The sequence below is a fragment of the Tinamus guttatus genome, unplaced genomic scaffold (genome assembly GCF_059628265.1).
Source record: "Tinamus guttatus ecotype Peru unplaced genomic scaffold, ASM5962826v1 Tinamus_guttatus_pri_ptg000169l, whole genome shotgun sequence".
Lineage (NCBI taxonomy): Eukaryota > Metazoa > Chordata > Aves > Tinamiformes > Tinamidae > Tinamus > Tinamus guttatus.
In genome coordinates, this window is record NW_028288703.1 from 2,648,967 (window position 1) to 2,672,292 (window position 23,326).

Here is a 23,326-nt window from a genome sequence, read left to right on the forward strand (position 1 = left end):
AAGAGCATTATAAGGAGAAAAAAAAGAAAAAAACAGAGAAAAGAAAAAAACCCTGAATCAGTTGCCAGAAATGGTAATCTTGTGAGTATTTAGAGGACTGAATATTTTAAGCATGTGAATTCAAGATAACTTTCCAAAGAGAAAAAAAAAGAGGGGGGGAGGGGATAAAACTTTCTACAAATATCCCAGAAAGATTCTGCAATCTCAATTATAAGCAACAGCAAAGCAACATGACCTGACCTCTCCGTTTCCTTTTCAGCTATTGCTAAAAACATTTAAATGACTGAAGCCTAAGACAGACAGTAAGCCTAAGCCTTCGGTGGTATAAACGAAGAACTATACACATTTATATATGCAGAGCACAATTTATATAAGTAATTTTCATAAGTAATGTGATAAACAATCCACAGTGAATAAACAAACAAATCTCAAGGATGAAAACAGAGATAGAAATAGTCAAGTTTTATAAGATTATTACGAATTTGCTTTAGCTCCTTTAGTGCATGTCACTTGGTAGAGTTATTTGCATAAAGAAATGTCAGGCACACAGAAAATACGTCAGTACCAGATGCAACTGTAATAGGAGCAAACAAACGACATTTCCTGTTCGTGCCCTTCCTGAGAATGGGCACGGAAGCAGGTTCAGACATAGAACTATTATCGCTTAAATAATCACAAGTGACTTAAAAAGTTTTTACCTTCATTCCCTTCTCCTGGTGGCTGGTAAAACGAAAGCCCCAAAGATATGATGGCTGCAATTTCCAAGATTATGAGAGTCACATCCTGTAGCGCTTCCCAGACTAGCTGTAAGAATGTTTTTGGCTTCTTTGGAGGTATAAAGTTTTTCCCAAAAATAAGCTTTCGTTTTTCTAGGTCTGCCGCAGCGCCAGATAATCCTGTAAATAAAGTAAACAGGGGAGAGAAAAAAAAAAAAAAGAAATTGTAGTGAACCAGAAAACACCTAGTCACATCTGCATATTAGTAAATATCTTTTCCCCAAATAACTGCAGCTATAGTAGCATAGCTACCATAGTAACAAATAGGCAGATTTTCCATTTAAATTTTGTTTTTGCCAAATAATTTGTCATTATGTTCTGAATAGAGGTTTTAAGGACTCTGTTTAATACTAATTCTTGTCAGTTTTAGCCATACAAAGCCCGTGAATTCATTTAATAAGACGTGTGCATAGATACATATATAGACATATGTTTATAAGCAATGACTTCTGAAAAAAAAAAAAAAAGAAAGAAAAAAAAAAAAAAGCTCCAATAAACTATCTGGGAGGAGGAGGAGGGAGCAGCCGGCAGCAGCTCCTGGTATCAAGTCCCAGCAACGTCTCTGGGTTCACAGCTCCGGCAAGCAGCCTCGAGCGCGGGCAGCGGGGCCTGGGCCTGCAGCCCTCAGCGCAAGGGGACGCGGCCGGGACCTGCCAGCCTCACGCAGGCCTGGCAGGGAGGGCACCCGCTTGTCATCGCGGTGCCGAGTTACAAGGGGCGGCAGCTCGTGGTGACTCATCAAACTTCCATCTCCGGTCAGCTCCCGGGACACGCGATCCTCCTCCCGCCCGGAGGAAGGCGCGCGGCCGCCCTCATCGCCTGCCCTGCACGTGGAGCACCCGGCACCCCGCGAGGCTGCGCCACACGGGCTCCAGCTATCGGGAAGACACCTGCGGCACTGATTCCAAAGGAATTGATTAAATAAATAAAAGCATCAAACTTCTCAAGATTCATCAAACTTCCTCTGGGAGCTTCTGGCGCCCAGGAAAGGCTTCATGCCAAGGAACAACTCAACTCCGCCAACATCTAAGGATCAGACCATGCGCCACTTGGATAGATGCTTTTGTTTTTGAACAAATGATGATCACAAAGCTTGGGACAGCATGAGGTCAAGGACAGCAGCCAGAGCCTAAGGAACTTGCACTGGAATTTAGCAGTACCTCAATACACAACAGCATTGTTTCACCTTTGATGATAAATATGACCCTCCTTAAGACCCATAAGCAGGCAAGGGTTTATTCTTGGGCAAGGCTTTTTCCCTGAAAGTGTGGATCAGGTGAAATAAATCAGACAATTTGAGAAAGATTCACCTAAAAATGAAAATATATTCACGTTTGAGATGTAATTGCTTGTAAATAATTTAGAAATATTGAGAGACAAATTGCAATGTTTTGTTCAACTCAAAATGTTCCCCTTCTTCTGAGATCTGGCCACTACCCAAAAAAACCCACATTCAGCTAAATTTTTCTATTCATTTTCTCTCCAAAAGCCATACACTAACAAACCTAAATTTAGGAATTTAGAGAGAAAGACTCAAGGAGGCAGGGAAGAAATCTAAAGACCATTTGATTGTAGTCACAACATGAGTTCTAAAAGCTATTGCTGAGACAAAGTCAGAAAGGGGCAACAGCATGGTGCTATAAAGACAAATACATACTGGCTTAAAGGACCTAAAAGAGAAGACAAGACTATAGAGAGAAATGAGGCTAAAGACAAGCGAGAATGCAAGGCAGCGTAAGATGTTTCATTTTGGAAAGCAGCCATTCATTAACGGCATCACCGCTCCAAACTCCTGGCAGCAGAAGGCATCACGGAGACGCTCCTTATCTCCAAATAACCTGCTTTATTGAGACGAGTTTGGTAAAATAGCCCCGAAGTCTTTGAGCAAACGCACCGCAGCCGTGTGAAGCAGGGCAGGGGTCGGTGGCGCTTCGCGCGGCGCCGGCAGATCCGCGGCTCCCGCTCGCGCGGCGCCCGGCGCTGCAGATGGTGCCGACGTCAGTGGGCACCGCGGGAGCTGCCGCGGACAGCTGGCCTCCCTGTCCCTGCTAACCGGGGGACGCCTCGCCTGCTGCTGCGTTGGCTTTGTCCCTTTTTTCTCTTTTCTTCCCTCCCTTCCCCTTTTTTCAAATTATTCTTCATACTGAAGAATCGGTGAGAATTTAAAAAGAAGACTTAAAAAAAAACCCTGTAGAAATAGCAGTTAGTGGCTTCCTCTGCTCGTTTCCTACTCCTCTCAGTTACTGCATGCAGAATATAAAACCTGAATTTCAACTAATACTTCTTAGAAAAGTGTATTTCTTTTGAATGTCATCTCCACTGCAACCAAATGGAGCAGCAGAGAGGAGGATTTCAAGTGCAGCAGAAATAAACAGCATAAGCTCATCACTACTAAAGAAAAAAAAAAATCTTGTGAACGAATATTTCAATTGCTCAAAAAACTGTAAGACTTAGATGAAGAATGGGGAATTTACATTAATATAAATGCATTCTAATTAAAAGCCATTTTTAATAACAAGCAAGGAAAAAGACAAATTCTGCAAACCAAAATTCATTCAACTTTCTTCCTAATATTCTCATTTCCTGACATACCCAGAAAAATGGATGTAAATTGCAAATAGCAAAAATCATAAACAACATAATTTAAAAATCTATTTAATTTAGAAATCCTAATGCAAAAAATTCTTCTTCAAGGAAAGTAAAAGCTTAACACCAATGCTGAACTGCTGTTAAGTAATACACAGGGGAAAATAAATTATTTTAAGAGATAAAGTCTAATGACAATTCCATAAACAGAACCAGAAACAATTCCGGAAACTTGCTGCAACGCAGCCACAACGCAGCCACAACGCAGCCACTCGTCTGAGCCGTGCTGCAATCCCACACTAAAGTAATGACTGGCCTGACAGGGCTTTAGCAGGAGCCTATACGAAGGCAGAGGAAACATCAAATATTAAAGGCCAGATCTAGATCCGAGCAGATGGACAGTATCTTGCTCTAACAGACACCCAATTTTCCTGCCAGGGCAACCAAGAACGTGTTGGGCAAGAGCTCCAGCCCCGCTCACTGCCGCAGCCAGCGAGGGTGACGCCATCCATGCCAGGACTGCGGCTCTGGCTGCTCAATGGTACCAGATACAGAAATACAAGGAGAGCAGCTGAACTGCCGACCGCCCGTAACCCTAAAAGGGCCTTCAACTTAGATTTTCCACGTTTCTTATCACAATTTAACTTCTCGTGTCGCTTGAAGTTTTCCAAGTGAAACGCTACGGGTAAAGGACATGCATGTCCCTAAGTCAATGAAATGTTCCAGAAACTCAGTGACCATCTGACTATGAAATTCATTACGGCTGAGCATATATCAAGTAAAACGCAGTCCTGCGTCACTAGTTATTAAGGAAACATGCTAGGGCAGTTATGTAAGGACTTGCTGCCATGGTTCCTTAAAAGAAAAGAAAAAATGTTCATTAAAGACCTCCAAGAATTGATTTCCCTAAAGTGCTGTTAATAAGAGGATCAGTTTACATCATCACTATTGGATGTGTTTTCTCCCCAACTTTAAGTGCTTTTAAACAGAGCTAACAGAGCCAAGAACTTTCTTTGGAAGAGCAAACATTGGGACTCCCTTGGCAGAGGCTGCCCAAAACGGCCTCTCCTCTCAACCCGGGGACACCGACCTCCAGGCTCACATGGCCTGGACTCGCCACCCACCTCTCGAGCTTCTCTACTGAGCTCCACGGAGCCCCTGCTCGGCAGGGAGGCCACCCGGCCGGCCGGGACGCCGCGCAGGAGCAGCCCGCCAAGGGGACGGTCATACGGAGCAAGGCGGCAATAGGCCGGATGGGCAGCGAGCCACGCGGGCTTCCCCCTCAGCGCAGCGCCACGCTCCTGCGCGGCGCCCTCAGAGTCCTCTGCATCTCTACTGCTGTTTGAAGGAACTTTTATTATTCTTTGTCACCGCAGTCTCTACTGATTCTTCAGGATAAGCAGCTCCAAGAGTCTGTGTGTTGTATTTATTCAATGAGGCTGGAGGGATGGCTAAAAGTAACTTGACAACAAATGCTCCATAACAGCATGGAAAAGAGTTTTTTTTTTTGTAGATGAGGTCAGGAATGGGGTTTCATATTATACAGATGTTTTAATTATTACTGTTATAATAACAGAGAAGCAGAAATCCTTTTTCTGAGGCAAGAAGCTACTGTTTTAGGATATCTATAAAGGAGCCAAAAATGAAACTATCAAAAAATCCCCCTTGCTGAGTCGGCTTCCATAGCATCACTCTCCTCTCTCCCTCTTCCTTGAGAAGAAACCATGCAGCAAAGCAGACAGCAGAGCTGTGTTCTTCACTGGATCACATGCAGTCACTCAAGAGCATTCAAATAGCTAGGCCTTGCAACCCTCAAGCCGCCCAGGCACTCTGTTGTGCTCAGCATTACCTGTGTAACAGCCTGTGTTCCACCAACCGCTACCCGTTTCCTCCATCTTCTTCAAATTCGGGAAGGGCCCAGAAGAAATTGAGATTTTTTTCTTTTTTTTTTTTTTCCGTGTTCTAAGGCTCGAGTTGCTGGAAGCCTTGGCTGGCTTTTGGCAGAAGCGTGCCCCATGGCAGGTACGTATGGGTAAATGCAGAAACCAGCATAGAGGGCTCTATCCCAAGAGCAGCACGGTAATAGGAGGCATCAACAGAAGCACTAAGTCTCATAACAAAAAGCAGCCTTGTGCTGCTTCAGAGAGTAAACAACCACCATGTTCTCTTAATGCCCCCAAATCAACTCCTTCGGTTATTAGCTAAATTTCAGCATACACTTGGGAGTTTAAGTTTTCCTGTAAAATGAAATTTCACCTTAGAAGCAATTTAATCAATTCACAGCTTAACTATTTTCACTGCAGCAGTTACCATATTTATATTGTGCTATTACTTCATTTCACTTCCAGCCCATTAGTTCATTGCGCACCTTAATCCAGCGCAGCTGGGAAGAGGCAATCTTAATCCAAAGTAAGAGCATACAGGGAAAGGGTTCATCCTTAATGGTTAATGAGGAATAGATGTTCCAGAATAAATCCACAGAGTGAGAATGAGCAAATCCCTTCAACTGAGCTCGACTTGGACTGTTAGAGGTGTGCTCTGTCCTAAGAGCAATGAACAGTCTCCACTGCTGCTCTGAAGGTCAAGCTTAGACACAGACCAAGAGGTTTCAGGCCATCTGTAGAAAACATCTTTGATGGCGACAGACAGCAGTGCAGTTTGCTGGGTGTATAGGGACTCTCACAGTAATTGCTTCGCTAAGAAGCGAAACTAAGTGACTTTCAAGTTGATCAACCTTAGCCATTACCAAAACGCTATAATTTTAAGATATAATTGCTAGAATTATATCTCACAAGTGACCTCTTGATTTGAGATCACAGCTTACAGTGTGCCCAAATATGTGACTGAGAAAGAAAGAAATCCCAGTTATTCTCAATCCAAGAAAAGAAGCATTTAAACATTATGAGACTTAACTAGAGCTGTGCAATTAGTAATTTTAACGGGAAATCTCATTTTGATATTTGATATTTCTCTTTAGATAGCCACAGCAGAGTAGCCTTCTTGCATAATTCCTTCCCTGCTTGGCTTATTTTTCTTACATGGCTCCTGCCTTACACAAAATGCTTCAGGGCAAATGCCTCCAAATTCATGGTAAAGTGTCCAAAATTTTATGCAAATTACAACTGGCCAACTGCTCTACCAGCATTAAGAACAAAAGTCTTCCCAGGGTCTTGGCAATGGCTGTTGAACCACTGCATGACAAGTGACCGCACAGCTTTACTGATGCTCCCCTCTCCAAGTTCAGCAAATACAAATGCATTGAATCATCCACTCCAGAAACATCAAAAAAGGTTTCTCTAACAGGAAAGTCTGGGGGACCTGATAATCTCTCCAGCACCTGCAGCCTGCCGGAAATGCAAGAAGAGATTCCGAAGTGTTTTGCCAACTGCACAACACAGTGGCTCCTAGCTGCAATGCAGCACTCTCTTCACAACTGCTCATTTCTCTCAAAGGATAAAATGACCCAACTGGCTGCTCTGTTCCATCATTACTCATTGATGAGCAGCCGGGGCCTAGGAGTGTCATTGCAGGAAACACAAAGTTCGTCACCGCTTCTTCCGAGCCTCGTGCTGGCATCTGCGCTAGGCAAGGCGAACAAAGGAAATCGGAGGCATTTTGAAGGGTGCTTCGGCCACACTTAGAAATGATTACCCATTGAAATACTGTGGCTAGCATGCTAGGATATCATGAAATAATTCTGATTAAATAAGCTGCTGCAAACCCCTCCGAGTATTGTTTTTGGCAGGCTGAACAACAGGGCTAAGGATCAAGCCCTCCCCTCCACACAGACATCTCAAGCATGCATTTGTTTCCTGCACATTATGTAAGCAATAAGTAGAGATGAACTGAACGGTCATGATAAAATATTCAGGACATTCAAAGACAGACTTTTTTTTTTTCTGTTGCCCTAATTCTGCTATCCTTTCTGTTAAATTTATTCATATTTTTTTCTCATCTCCCTATTTGCCTACTCCTCTTTCTGAAGCTCATCTTATCAGGCCTTCATCCTGCATCTCTTCTTATCCTCTCCTCCACATCCCTTGGTTCCCCTTTTACTTTATCTCAGAAAGAAACCAGCACCATCACTAAAAATCAGGTAATTCTGCCTCCTTCCTCACTGTTTCTGCACTTCACCACAGTCCTCTCTTTCTCCTTGAAACTTCTTAATCACTTTAGGGAAATTATCTGCCCACTCTTGCTGTTTAATCTTGTACACCTAAGTAGCTCTATGGGATTTTTAAAAGAGAGTATAAGCACAAATTGGCAGAATTTTGGAAGATCTGGATATAGCAGTATCCATATACGGCCAGAACTGACATTTTCAAAAGTGGCACTGCAAGTCTGCGGATAGTTTACAGGCTTAGGAATAATATTCACGGAAACCCTTTTACAAAAGCAAAATATTGCCCAAGCTGCAAGCCTGCAAATCTTAAGGAAACACGCTATTTGATTAATGATTATGAAAACCAGCAGCTAACAAAAAACTTCAAAAGGAACTGTGTGAAACTAATACCAAGTACAAATACTGCTTTCCATTTACGTGCCCTCAGGATCGTAAAAGATATTGGAAAAATGAACAACCCCCGTTATTATGGAAACGCGAGGCAGGCTTGCATAACATTAAAAAGTCTCTAAGAGCATTAATCTTTTAAATTCCTGCGCTTTGCTTGTGTCACATCCTTTATTTGCAATTAAGCTTAGTGCCCACGGAGCTCGGCGGCTGCCAAGTCGCAGGACTGATACAGGCCGGCGAGGGTAATTCAAGCTCCTTCCTTCCCGCCAGAGCTGCCCAGGCCGAGCAAGCTGCTGTTAGGGGAGGATATCAGAGTTTCACTCGGCCCCTGGCACCCGAGCAAGCCGCTCACCAAGGAGGGCGGCTGTGCTCGGGGCCCTCACCTTTCCCACCTCGGCGGGAACTGATTTGCCGTGAAATGGCAGCCGCTCTCCGGCACGCGGCTCTTCGGGAGCAACCTAAGGCAAATGGGGCCACAAGCTGACCACGATCTTGAAACTGTCCACTTTGCTCATTTATTCCAACCCTAGTCCTATAAAAATGCATGGTTTTTAAGCTCTAAATGTCTACTGCACTCCAACTTACATGCCTCCAGAAATGTAATTTCTAGAGGAAACTCATCCAAACTCATTTTGCTTTAACACGTTTTTAAGGGGCCTGCCTTGGCTACCGAGGCCTGGCTGCTTCAAGCAGGATTGCTGGAGGCTGGGACCCGCGGGGCTGGTCCTGTGTCCCGGCCGTGGCACCGTGCTGCCTCAGGCACCCTCGACGACCTTGGAGCAGCCACCGCACTCCGGTGCTGCCGGGAGCCCGGCACGCAGGGCCGTGCAGCGAGCAAATCGCTGCTCTTGCTGCCTGAGAAACACAGCGGCATCTGTCAGTCAATCCTCTCGGCTTCAAACGCCCCTCCTTCAATCACAGTTTCATCTGTGTGTCATACAACCAAGCTTTCCAAGGAAGGGAAGAGTGGGAATTGCACTGCAGAAAATATTTGAGCCGTTTGAGCCCAAGGAGAGCAGACTGGGAGCAAGTAGGCAGGCAGGCAAGTGAGCCCTTTGCAGGCTCCTTTGCTCTTCACATCCCATAGCACTAGCAAGGAACAGGGCAGGCACCACTCTTACAAAAAACCCCTTGCACTTCTGCATGGAATTTACTGAAACACTGGGGTATAATCTCCCCAGAGATAGAAAACACAGGACCGAATGTCCTTGTGCTCTGGTAGACACCTCAAAGACTTGTCTTGGCAGTAAAATCCTGCCTGGGATTTGCCCGCAGAGGGACTGAGCGAGGCCCCTGGGAGAGGCACCTCTCACAACGACACCGTGGGAAGCTGCCTGCTCGGCCACTCGCTTCCCTTCAAACCGCAGGGATCCGAGAAGCATGTGCTATCATCCACGCGTCTCATGTTCGCTCCCTCTCCTTTTATTAGCCACTACGTGCTCATAAAAGATGCCTCGACACTAGCACACTACCTGGCACAGCGGGGAGTTGAATCGTGACTGGAGACCAGCAAAGCACAAGCACACGGGAAACATGAAGCAATTACATCCCAGTCTGGCATATCCAATGCCATACACAATTCATTGTGGACACCAAGCTCTTTAATTTTGCTTAAAACCTCTGCTTAAAGCCTGCACGATGCATTTCATAACAGATCAAAAGTGTTTACTCTTGCCTTAACTCACGTATATTTCATGTACTTATCCTCTGATATATACAGAGGCAAAAAGAATATACTGAGATGTTGAAAACATGTCTGGTGATGCAAGGCAACACGTGTGCTATAAATGTGTGCACTGAACAGAACCACGAGTCCCAAAGCTGAGCAGCAGCAGCTCTGGTTCAGGCTCCAAAGACACCTGTGTGTGGTAAAATCCACCAAGCTGCACTTCACATGTTTTTAAAAATCTGCTTACCCAAAAAGATGTGGTATCTTTGCAATACGTGAGCAGTCTCTGGTGGAAACACCTTTCCAGAGGATGGAACTGTCCCTCTATGGCTTAATGTGGAATATATATACACACACACATATATAGGGTGGATTTTTCAGAACTACTGGAGAACTAAGGAAGAAATGTTTGCTTTTTTTTTGAAGCTTTCCCATTTAACATGCAACACAAAATTAAGGATGAATAAGGACACCACTTTCATGGAATTGCTGCACTCAGTTTGGCACTTCTGTTGTTGAGGATCTGTTGGATGGGAAGGCTATAAGTGTTTCTGAAACTTTCAGAAAATTAACTGTAATCTACCTTCCAGTTATTTCTAAGATTAGACACAGTTGAAAGATTGCACTAAAGGTCTCTTATTTTGAATCTCTTCATGCCCTAAGTCTATTGATGTGGAAAAAACATGCAAACCCTGAGAATAAGAAGTACAAAAGCATTATCTTTAAATACTACCAGGAAATAAACAGCTGACGACTTCTGGGTCTGAAGCAACTTATTCAGAGACAGGGATTTATCCAACTGGAGAAGTATTTCAATGTTATTGTCCTGCCTAAAGTTATATTTCAGAGTAATTTTTACGTCAGCTTTAATGCAGATTTTTACTGACGCTGCTCCCTGCAGATTAATGGCAGCGCTGCTGCTCACAGGCACTTTTACAACAGACAAGTTCTGAGCCCTCCTCTTGCCATGGAAGCAGCTGAGAACAAACAAACCGAGTGCATGCACCGGGGCTGTGTCACCCACAGGCTTCATGTGGGTGTCAAACCACCCAGGGAAGCAGCACGAGCCCTCAGGGCTTCACAGATACTCAAAGTGCTACCAATAATACTTAAAAATACTGCAATCTACAGCCACAGCAGAGTCCTGTGAAAGGAAATTCACAGTATCGGCCACCGCGTTGCAATGACAGAAGGTAAAATCCCTCAAGGGGATATCAATGCCCTTTCAGTTATACCCTTATCGGGGCCCTAGAAAGGCAAATAAGGAAAATGCAAAATACACTTCTATGTTACCAAACTTCCCTGTATGATTAAGCTAATTTCTAATTTAGGTACATTCTTTTCTTTTTCAACAAAGGTAATTAACACTGCTTGTTTATATATTATACATGCGCTAAGCAGATTGCTCAATCTGCCAGGGAAATTACCAGTTTGTTCTAATTGTGCTGCTCACAAAAATGTCTCAAAAATTAAATTAGGCAAATAAGTTTGTAACGAAAAACCTTAAGAAAGGCTTTTAAGTTTAAAGAACTGCAGTGTAAAGTTCACTTCAAATATTCCTTGCTGCTCAGTTTGGATTCCAAACTGGGAACATCCTTCTAAGACATTTTAACCTTCTATAGTACAGTTTTTTAAATGTTGTGGGCTCAGCTCAGGCAAAATCTCATTTCCTACGATTTTACAAGCTCAACATAACAGTAGAACCCAGGAGCCCCTACAAACGAGCCCAGATTTCAGTAGGAATAATCACACAGCAAACACAACCACAGAAACTCTGGGTAGATGAAGCAGCTCTCACCCAGCTCACTTGACTCCTCTGGCTGCAGCCCATGGACAAGCTGCACCAAGCACACAATAAACGAGAAACCCCAACGCTTCCCTTGGCTCATTTCACATTCCTGCCAATAAGGATAATCTAAAATATTGCTGCAAAACCTCCAGTTGCTATTGGCATTTATTTGGCTACACAGCACTGACAGCAGTATCAATCCTTGGAGGAGAAAAGGCCAAATTTTGAAGCTCGAGATCCCTCAGCCCCACAGAGGTCTTTCTAGGAACATATCGCAGTGCTTGGGTCACAAAATCTGCTAGAAATACAAGGCTCCTGCACAAAATCCTCTAGAAATACAAGGGTAGCACATGGCTGGCCAGCGCCGAGCAGATCAACATTCCCATCCTCCAGGCAATGGCAGCAAATCCTCTGGATGTGCTCTGCATTAATTTTGGTGCACTGTCAACCAATCACTTTGACAGCATTCACTGCAATTAGTGGTAAATGACTTGTAAATAATGAGAGACAACTTGTCAACAGCCCTTCATTGCTCTGAAAACTGCCTGTCCTAGCAAAGAACCACTCAGCTCCCACCCCCACACACCTTCCCATCAAAACCTTCCTGATGCCAAAAGGAAGCTCCAAACGAAGGGGCCATAATCCTCCTTGGTCCATCTGCTCAATTCCTACAAATGTAAGCTGAGGAGGAAACCCAGACCACAGCGGACTACATATAGCTTGCCTAGTCCTGAATATCAGGTTGGCACGTGCCGGTCTTAAAATAGCTCATACATGAAAATGGGGAGCTGCATTTCCAGGACAGAGATCCAGCAGGTGTGACACATGAAGGATGCCAAAATGTGCCCAGCTCCAAAACGACCATGGGGGAATGTAAAGCCTGCCCAAGGGGAAAGGGCCGTGGCAGAGCAGGGGGCAGAAGCAGGGAAGCGGCTCCGTGCGGAGTCAGATATCGCTTCTGCTCGGACCTCTCCCCGCTCCATGCGGCCACGCGGGATGGGAGAACCAAAGGGCTGAGCAGCATTGATCAGCAACGGCCGCTGGCAGCCGCGTTCCCAGCGCTCCCTTCCCGGCCATCCACGAGTGCCGGCCGGCCTCGCCGCTGGGCTGGATTGCGGCCCGTGGATCTGGGAAGTGGCACCCGCGCTGCTGGTGGAGGGGAGCCGGGCCTGCCATGCACACGCCGTGCTCAAACATCCACAGCGCTTCCTCGGGCCTTTATGCACTACCTCCAGCCCGGCCGCCTTCGGGGCCCACGCTCCGGCTCCCCGTGCGCATCTCCTCGAGAGGCCGTGCAGTTTCAGTTCCCTCCAGCGGAGGACAGTGGTTCACAGCAGAAAGGATTTAACAGCTGCACTTGAGCTGCAAGTTACCTGGGTCCTCGTGTTGGCCCTGCTAAAAGGGTGGCCACACTTCCTGCACTGTGAGCTGATTCTGGGAAGCCCCATTTTGGACCATTTGCCTGTCTTAGCACAAACCACCAAAGCTTAGTTAAAACTACACTGGAGTTTTAGAACAACCAGGATCTGGGGTCTCAGAGTGCTTGTGCCAATGCCAAGAGCTCCACAGACCATCCCAGCGTTTCTAAATACGGTTTAAACATATGCCACAGCATGCAGAAGGCTGAAATATTACAAGCACTTTTTGGAGCTATCTGTAGGATTCTGGATGTCTCAATTTAACTGTGCAAAACCGTGATTTTCTGGCTGAGTCTGCACCACTTTAAAGGCTGGATTTCCACAGGGAAAACTCTTATGTAATATTTAATATTTGAAATAAAATGCTGAGAAGGCATAGATGTTAATTATTTAGGTTCTGACACATACCCTTCCTTTAAAAATTCAGTGTCTGACTGCAGATCTAAGGAACCTCTCCATAAATAAGTTATCTTCTCTGAAGCTGCAACAAATTTCCAAACGCAATCCAGTGACTCTCAGCTGATCAGAGGGAGTGCAGAACTATTAAAATGCAAAGTTATGTATCTGAGTATTATTTTAGGGCAGCAAGCGATGCCAGGCTGCAGGGATTCTCGGAAGAGGCTCCAGGAGAGCAGCGCTAACCAAGGGACACGACTCCTGTCCTGATGCCGTCCTCGCCACCAGCCCCGCGCCGCAGCAGCCGCCTCGGCCTCCCCCACTCGTGCAGACCTGCTTCCTAGCCAGCACATCCTAAACGGAAAGTGTTCCAAATGAATTAAACGGACCTCAAGAGACAGGGAACTAATTATTGTGGGCGCACATAAGATGATGTTGAGTTAATCTCTGTGAACAGAAGTGAGCTAAGTTTGTATTGGCATACTGGGCCAAATTTATCATTGGAGTAATTAACGGCAGCGGAGTTATGCCCGTAGTGAATTTTTCCTCATTAAGTAGAAGCAGGTCTGTCAGCTGAAGGGTGAGGATTTATTGCCTCTTGGGAGACATCTCCCTACACTCTAGTCTTTTAACTGACTCCTCAGCACACTCACGAACTTCAAAAGCACAGAAGTGCTTTGCACTGAACCACCTAATGGTTGGGCTACCCCCGCCCCTTGCAGGGCAGCAGCGACTTCCACATAGAAATCAGCCTGACCGGGACACTTCAGGATACAGGGAAATGACCACCCAACCAAGGCAAAACAGCGGAGCCAGGGAAGTTGATCCCACGGGCGTCTGAGGTCGCAGCCTGGCAGCTACAGTCTACCAGTCTACCCAGTCTACCTCCATTCTCGCCCGCCTGTCCTTAAGAGCTGCAAACATGCGGAGTTTTGATCTCCTCCTTCTGAGGAAGCTTATTCACATCGTTATCTTGGCAAATATTGCCTTCAAGCGTGGCCTCTGTGAAAAACAGCAAGTTAGGCTGCATTAGGGAAACATCCCAAATTACTAGTTTTAAAATCAAAACCTCCACTGCAGAGTTTCATGATGATCACTGCGAAAATTGCTGTAAGTGCTAGAGGCCGTTTCCTCAGCAATACCAAGAAGATCTTCACTATCACCCTGCCAGGCTTCACAGCAGCCTCTTCTGAGGTTCCTCACTGCAAAACAGCTGCTATTTCAGACAAAGACAATTGTCAGCCCCCTGGAGAGTCTTAATTAAATAAAAGGTAATTTTAGAGGGTGGGGAAAGTATCATTAAGAAGGGAGGACTCACTATCTGGATGCTGATTTGCTTAATGTTACATTGCGCTTTGATCATGCTCGCAAACTACACATAAATCAAAGGCGAAATTATTGGTGGAAGCTTCTGTTTAACTAGGACACCATCAGAATTTAGGCAAGGGTGGCATTTTGCTGTTTGTCATGTATTCTCAAAGCACCCCCCAAAATTGCTGATACAAAGCTCTCATTCTCTAGCATGGTTGATAAGGAGGATGAAGTCCAGTGCTCTCTGGAGATGCAGTGCACAGAAGCAGCTATGGGCAGTCACTGCCCTCATCAGAATCAACGAAGACCCAAGGAATGTAACTCTTGTCTGAAAAGCAGAAGTTTCCCAACTCATCCATGCAGAGCAACATTCCACATTAAAACTGCTTTCAGCCCCAATACTGATCCCCTCCCTCGATCTCTGATCCCAAAGTGTTCTCAATGCTACAAGTGCCAGTTGACTACACAAAATGACAAGCATCCAGGCACATCCCCTGCAACAACTGGCATCTGCTTTGGAGTCATTTTAGTTGGTTTGAATGGCACTAATTAGAAGTAGTTACACATAAATGACATCCCAAAGACTTGACACAATAAACATTGCTATCTAGTGCCATTCATTTGCTCTTCCCATTCAAATATACACAGTATTTAGGATAATTTCAACGTTCACTGCCACCTTTATCCCACAAATAAGGTCAGGAGACAGACAAACAACAAATATGTGAAGCACAACATGGAAATGGAATACATAATAAAGTTACCCAATGCTCTTTAGAGCATCGAGGCCAGGGATTTGACTGCTATTGAAAGCTGTGAATGGACTTCCAAGAACAAGGGCTGTCTCCTTATTTAACATGACTTTTCAGTGTAGCTCTTAAGGGTCCTTTGCGTCAAACTTTCTGTGAAAACCATTTGGTCGGTCAGCTTTAGAAAGACTTCCAGAACGAGCAAACCAAGCAAAGACACCTAGAAGGAAACTAAGCAGCAGGTCACTGCAGACCCGAACGGGGCGTGATGGAGAAGCTGGGTGCTGGAGATCAGCAGCTCCGCGACGCACACGGTTTTTTACACAGCCATCAGTAGCATCATTAGGAGATGCAGCTGCCAAGAGAAACAGCAAGAGCAACGATCTGATTTTGACTTCTAACATCCTACATTTTTGACAACCCAGTGCCTTTTGCATCTATATAATACCTGTTTTATTGCATGGTGTCTTTAACATGTCTTAGCAGCCACCACACTACTGTAGTGGCACAATATTGCCTTCAAATACCTGTAAATAGTGATGTTAATTAAACAACTTGTCACTAATGGGATTTCAGGAATCAAGAGTGTCTCCTAAGGTGCAACTTTAACATCAGCTACAAGTAAAGATCAGAAAATGAAGTCAGAGTAACAAAAGGAAATCAGTAATTTCCAGTGCAATGGCCCCTTCCCAACAAGTTGCATATCAGCATAAATTATTCACTAAATGATTAGACATGGCATAAACATTGATTTTTTTTTTCTTAATAAGGTTTTGAGCATCACTTTTTATTTAGTTTTGTAAAAGTGAGAATAATCCTAATTGATTGCAACAAAACCAGAATGGTCATGCAATATTATTGGGTCCCATAAAGTTCTTGATTCCTTACAGAACCTTTTAAAAAGTGCATCTGCTCTGGATGTCGGAGCAGCAAAGCCGGTGCTCCGAGGAATGTGGAGCAGGAGAAGGAGCAGAGCCCAAACTCCTGCCTGGCCCTGCGCTGAGCAGCGACTCTTGGCAGAAACTACAAGACACGCGACACTTCCCAGCCTTGGTTTACCCTTCCCCAGAACACAGCCCTCCTCCTCAGCAACCAGGCTAGTTCTTTTTCAAGAACATCAATAATCTAAGTCCAACTATTTGAACACATGTTTAGGTTTAAGCAGATTCAGTGTTCATCCTTTAGATGACACAAAGGCTCAAACACTGTTCTGAAGGTCATGCCTAATGCAAACCATAGAGAGGATGCAATTTTATCCGTGCTAAATTTCTTAGATGCACTGCTCTGCCTAACAAGATTTGAGATGTTAGAAAGAGTAGCTTTGAGAAATCCTCATGTTTCTGCCCTGTGCCATCTTTGGCACAAAGACACCGTTAGCACTTGACCACGGAGCCTTCCAAGAGCAGAGCCCTGAGCGAGCGCTCTGGGAGGACATGCAGGGCTCCAGGACATGCATTTCTGCCTCGCCATCCCCTTCATTTACATTCACAGCTTTACATCAAGCCCTGATAAAGAGGCAATTGTATTTATATACTTTACTGCATGAAAAAATACCTAAGTGGTTATCGATAAACCACGAGTCTGTTGGACTACCCAGTAGAACAATTTAAATCAAATCGTGCTTTTCCCACCAGAAATTTATTGCAATTATTATTCTGCAACTATCAGAAGCAGATGAGACCTCAGCAGAAAAATGTCCCCCTGCTTTTTGTTTATGTAATGGCCATGCCAGATGTGCTTTCTGCCTATGTATTATTCATAAGTCCACTGCTGATAAAGGACTTCTTAAATTCGCTTTCACCAACAACTATGTCACCTTCAGAGCACAAAATTTGTGAACCCTCAGGAGAAAACAGTTTCTATGTTAAGCTTGTGTTAAAGCAAAATGGCTTGTTATGCTAAGACAAAGATGAAGCTGCAACATCCTTCTTTTATAAATTCTGCACTGAAAATAACTATCAGACAACACTGATATTTTCAAAACTACAGAGGTGCTGGTGCTCGAGCACTGACTCGGCACTGCTGCAAGACCTTTACTGCAGGCTCACCCTACCACACGAGGAGTCAAAGCATGCTAAGGATTACACCCCAATCTCGGCTCATTAAACTTATCGTGATACAATTAAGCATTTCTCCTTGTCCGTCTGTCCCTGTGCGCAGCAGCTGCCCTCTCTTCCCTGACCAGTTTTGAAAAAGGGAGCTCTTTTTTCATCTCAAGGTCCTTGGTTTTGGCTGCCCAGGCCTGCCACGGCCCCCCGCCTACTGAACCGGTCATTTCATTAACGCAGCCGGTGGGAAGGAGGGTGGAGGGAGACATGCTTCCTTCCTCCTTTTTCACGCGTTGTCTTCGTAGTTCTTTCTGATATAACATACTAGCAAATTACTATTGCAAATACACAAATATTATGTCCTAAAAATGTAAGAATGTTTGTATTATCTGCATGGTATTTTTGAAAATACAATACGCTGGCACAACAACATTCCTAACTCTGTGCCTCATGGATGTTCATCAGCCTGTAATCAAGAAAGAATTTTATGTACGAAAAGATTAATCACTTTAACTCTTAGCAATGATATTTAGATATATTAATTTTGAAATCCTTTGATTTGAGATTGCCAAGTGATTGAATAATCAAGAAGTACACTGCAGTACACGCAAGGCTACAAAATGTCACTTATTCCATGCGATGCACTGGAAGAGTCCCAGGCAAACCCTGCAGCTACAAAGGGGATGCAGGAGCTCCCTCACACAGCTCAGCTCACTTGTCCAAGGAGAGGCCGTGCAGGAAACCTGCTCAACTGGCAAGGCCCGTGTTCCCTGCCCGCCGCGAGGACACGCCGTTGTGGAGCCTCCTCAATACGTCCTGATGCGCCCTGTGGTAAAATGCAGGGGTACTTCCACGCTCGACACAAAAAGCAACAAGGATTTAGGTGCCAATTTTGCCACTGCACAGAATAAAGCCTAAATATAGCAGGATTTCCACGTACTCCAATGTTCTTTCCCCAGTTAACTTAACTCCTGACACCAGACAGGCTGGCCCCGAAGTATGGGTGTCCCCTTGCTCCTTTCTTGTTCCAGATTAGAAGAAAATGGGTCAATGCTCAAGATAATATTCAGCTTATTTCTTTTGGTGGCTAGATAGTTACTGGGGGAAAGAAGGTAAAACGGCCAGAGGACCTTTGTATAAGCTAAATCAAATGTAGTGTAAAACACTACCATACAATAAGCACTTTTGCTAAAAGGAGATGAGTATCAACAGAAATTACCTTCCTGTTACAAAGCACAAAAACCGAGTACCAGCATGGTGCACTCTGGTCTGCAACTACAGCCGCCTCTGTCTCGCCTCGCTGGTATATTGTTTTGCCTCTTATCTATAATTAAACAGGATATGGAGGATACTCCACAAAATGCAGCAGCACACTTAATTATGGGACTCATCAGATTACAATACTTAAGATAATGGTGTACACATGTGTGCTTGGAATTAAAATGCAAGGAGCAAATTCTATGGCAAGAGCGGCTTCCATTTGATTCTGACAGCAATATCCTCCAAGTTGCTTGTAGCTGCAATGATGCTGACTCTGGGATGTATTAAAAAAGGACGGACGGAAGGAAAGAAAGGAAAAAAGGGTCTTTCTTGTATGTACACAGTTCCTGAAACTCAACAGGCTTCCCTTAATAAATCCATTATTTCAAAAGCGCAGCAACTAAATCGTTACTGGGAATATTACAGGAAGCAAAATTGCTTTTACTTTAGAGAAAACAGATAAAAACATCATTTTCACTCTGGTCTGAAGAAAATAGTAAGATATAAGATTCTTCTTCCAAGAAAGTCTCCTGAGAGTCATTCCTAATCTCCGGAATTGCCAAGTTTGTCCATTGTAACAAGCAGGATCTGTGAAAGCTTAAAATCCTCCAGCACCTTTCTTATTCCCTACAGAACCACAAGATGGAAATGACACCATCCTGCAAACCAGTGTCATTCCAGCATGCAGGGAGATAATGTGACCATTTCTCCTTTGACATCTTTTCTGATGCAACACATTAAACTAGTACTAGACAGTTAGCATGGTATAAAGTGCATATATATACATATACATAAAATTTCCAGGACCCATACTCAAAAGTGAAATCATGCAGATGTCGCTGGTACAACTGCTTCCGTTGCCAATCTTCACTGGGTTCATACCAACTCAAAGACATGGATTATTTCAGATACAGATTGCTCTGAAATTTAAAGCAGATTCCTTATTTCTGGACTGTTATGGATTCTGTAAATGAGCCTGACTTCCACTTTCCAGGTCAATAAAAGTGCAGATGAAAATAAAGCAGCATCAGCCGTGCTCATTAGGTTACTCAGGAACCCAGGACAGCTCCCATCCATCAGGCACACGTATGCTACCTCTACTTAATCTTTCCCAAGACAATTATATTTCGGAATTAATGCCATGAAGCTCCACATTAGCCAGAGCTTTGAAATTTAGATTTTGAAAACCATGGTTCAGAAGTTTGAGTGCCCCAATCAGACATGACCTAATTTGTAGTTCAGATTCAGGATAATCTCTTTATCAAAAAAACCCCAAACAAACAAACAAAAAACCAAAAAAACCACCACCACTCACATTTTGATCCAGTTGCTGACATGTATATTAAAAGCCAGAAGCAGCAGCTGTGGCTAAACTACAGATTAAACACACTCCCTGGTGCAAAAATGGATCAGTCCCTACTGCTGAATATAGCATGCTTTACATCTACAGCCCCCTGTGCCTGTGTTCACACACCTACATTTTGGAAGACTTTTCCTTCACACACTGTGTTCACCGGGTGCTGCTGATACAGCTCTCCTCTGCCCTTGGAAGAGCTGCGATTCAGGAATCACTGCAAAGAAAATAGTTGGCAAATCCAATTTTTCGCTTACAGGTTCCATCTTCTTCCTCCTTGTACAAGCTATGAAATAAAATAACTTCCAGGTTTTCAGTTTGTTTTGCTTTCTATCAGCTACTGTGCCTCCTTTTTTTTTTTTTTCCTTCTCCTTCAGTTCACTTTTATGAATTTTATTTTCAACTTTGTACTCAATTTTGCTTACCGGGAGACGCTCCCAGGATATTTAAGCATTTCAGTAATTTTATTTTCCAATAGTATTCTTGCTGCCTGTGAAGATTCCGGTGTTTTTGTTTGTTTGTTCTGGGTTTATTTGTCAGAGGAAGGAGTGGGAAGGAGAAGTAAGTCAGATCTTATTTACTCTAAAATGTTACTTTTCAATATTTTTTATGTATACACATATAAATATTTTATAGTTACATACATGCATATCATGGAAATATATTATATGCAAATATATTATTTACACTATATATAAATATATACATACACATATACATATGTATATATTTACAGAGTCACAGGAAAGAGAAACAGTACTGGCACATAGCCAAATTTGTTACTGCTTCTCCTGCTGGACATCTTCCTGCTCGGCAGTGCTATAGAAGGAGATTGTGACTTTTGATAAACTCATGGAAGGTATTAATTAATTTTGCCTGCCAGCTCACCTTACTTACATATACCAACTTAACACTGGATCCAACAGCAGGTGTTCACCTCCAAAGAGACACGGAGGTGCTTCTTAATTAGCTCCCTTGCCAGCTCCCCTTCATTAGCTGGGGGATCACTGAACAAACGAGCATTGGGCTCTGCAGAAAAATTGCAAAGATGATGTTGCACCAGGTCTAACATTTTGTGGCCAGACTATCACTCAGCCCTTACTCGTGCCAGCACAGGCTGAAAATTCTCACCCCCGACCCATCCTCTGCGGAGCAAATTCCAGAGTCTTCGATTCCTGGCATTCAGAGGGTGCTACGCTGCTTCCTAACACCTTCTGCTCTGCTTTCCGGGCCTTTCTAAATGGTAAAACTTCTATTCGGCTGCAGACTGCAGCATTTTTAAGGCCATCTGACTACTTTATTTTTTTTTCCTCCCTTTATTTTCATGCTTTCTACATTTTGAATATTTACATATTGATTTCTCAGTGCAGATGGAATCGCAGAACAGATTAAGGCCTTAACGCATCAAAATCCATTATTTTTTTAAATTATATATTATCAGTTAACAAGACAGATGCCTATAAATTTTAGTATGAATTACCTCACACAATGAAAAGAGGCAAAACTTTCCAAAATCCATTTTTACAAACTATCTTGAAAGCTCTCCTGATAAATTACAACTTCAATTTGCTTTAGTCTTTGCTAAGAAATGATGTAATTGTTTGAATGGTAAATATCTAAATCACAAATATATAATTTGAGGCTCCTTGAAAACCCTAACACATGCCTGAAAACAAATGCTAGCTTGTCAAGAGGAGCCTGACAGCCTGGCTTTGCAGAAGGCCATTCAGTCCCCTCTTCTACGCATCTCAAGATCAGATTAAAAAGGCATTCCTAAAATGCTTAATAAAGTCAAAACCAAACAGTTGTAGAAGTAAAGTCAAACTGAACACCCCTATTCTGTAGGGCAAAGCAAGTAGATAAAGATGATAGAGTTTGTCAAAAGGCCCCAAATTAAGATAAACAGAGAAAAAGAAAATGGAGAAATGCACAATGTTTGGTGGGAGCAACAGGAGGGAGCAGCTTCAGCACTGTTTGAATTGCCTGCAAGAATTAATCAAGCCACAGGAAAGACCATGAGGAAAAACTGTATACTGACCTTCCAGCATGGAAAAGAGAGTTGTGCCTATCAGTACACACTGGCACAGCCACACACATCTCATATACCAAGGAAAATAGAAATGGCTCATTGCTCCTTCCAGATCTCCTTATCTCACTACAGATTTCCCAGAAAAAAAAAATGCTCCCAGAAAATGCTACGGGTTGTCACTGCGTAGAGCAAGAAGCAATAGATTCCTCCCCATAATTTTAGGCTGCTTGCTGCAGCAACATTCATGTCAGCATCAATACTCTGGAAAAGTGGGACAGCAGAAAGCACTGCGAGCATCTCATGGCAGAACATGCCACCCTTTGATATCCCTGTTAAACAGGATTAGCGTCAGGAATTAAAAATAACATATAGGTTTTGAGAAAAAAAAAAAAAAAAAAAAACGATTTCACCTCAAGAGCCTTTCTGCTCTGGCAATGCTGAAGCAGTCATCAACCTTACGAGTTATTTTTAAATCCTTTCCCAAACTCCAGGCGCTTCGGCATACACGCTCTCTCCAGGACGCAAGGCAAAAACCCAAGCCGCAGACACGAGCTCAGGTCAGCCATGGCGCGTGTAGCAATAACCTCCGTACGTGCTGAAGGACTGCGGGTCGTCTCTGTCCTCTGCTGAGAGGAGGTCGCTTTAAAACAGTCAATAAGACAATTTGAGCATAACGACTTCTGCCATCTGATATTTCACACAGGAGCAACTTACTTCAGCTACACTACAGCATTAAAACAACATTTTAAAAAAGCAGCAGGAATAAGTCTCTGAAGAGAATGCAACCAACCTCTGCACAGCCAATATACTTGTTCTGCTAAAACTGTTTTTATTTCTGCAGCAGCGCACAGGTTATTCGCGCCCACGTCGTGAGCGGGTGCGCGGGGCTCGCACGGCGCCTCACTCCTGTGGCTGTGATCCCCCGGGGCCTGCAGTGCCACAGCCCCTGTGTCTCTAAGCAGGCCAAGAAGCAGGAGGAGTCACTCAGAGAGGCTCCCTTGGGCTCAAGATCAGCAAGAGGCTCCGTTGTTTTCCTTAACTATTTGGTGAGCTTGGAGAATTTACTTGGAGGCGCCGGCTGCAGTCGTTTAGGCCTGCGCTTCCCTTCAGAGCGTTCCCGGTGAGGCCCGCGGGGCGCCGCGCCGAGCGCGGCCGGCGCAGGACGGGTCAGGCCGCCCGGGCACGCGGCTCCCGCCGGCCTCACACACAATAGAACAAAGGCAGGGCCCGCGTCCTGCCGCCGCCGCGCGCCCGTGTGCTCCCGTGCCTCCCCGATGCCTTTTGGGAGGAAAAGTTGACGTTTTGCGACACTAGCAGACTTCGAGGCTGCTGCTTCACCTTTCCAATCCGCTGTCGCTCGCCAACACAAGTGACTTTTACTGAGGAAAAAGTGCTTTTCACACTGCAGGCCAAGCCAGCAGCCCTCAA

General features: G+C 44.3%; 1 protein-coding gene across 9 annotated transcripts in view; it reads right to left on the reverse strand.

The window, feature by feature from the left end:
* Positions 1–23,326, reverse strand: part of ATP2B2 (ATPase plasma membrane Ca2+ transporting 2) — a 198,821-nt gene that overhangs the window by 98,226 nt on the left and 77,269 nt on the right. For all 9 annotated transcript variants that reach the window (XM_088522895.1, XM_088522894.1, XM_088522901.1 and 6 more), the window contains one exon: positions 699–896. In XM_088522895.1, coding sequence (XP_088379021.1) covers positions 699–896 — 198 coding nt within the window. The remainder of the gene's footprint in view (positions 1–698; positions 897–23,326) is intronic.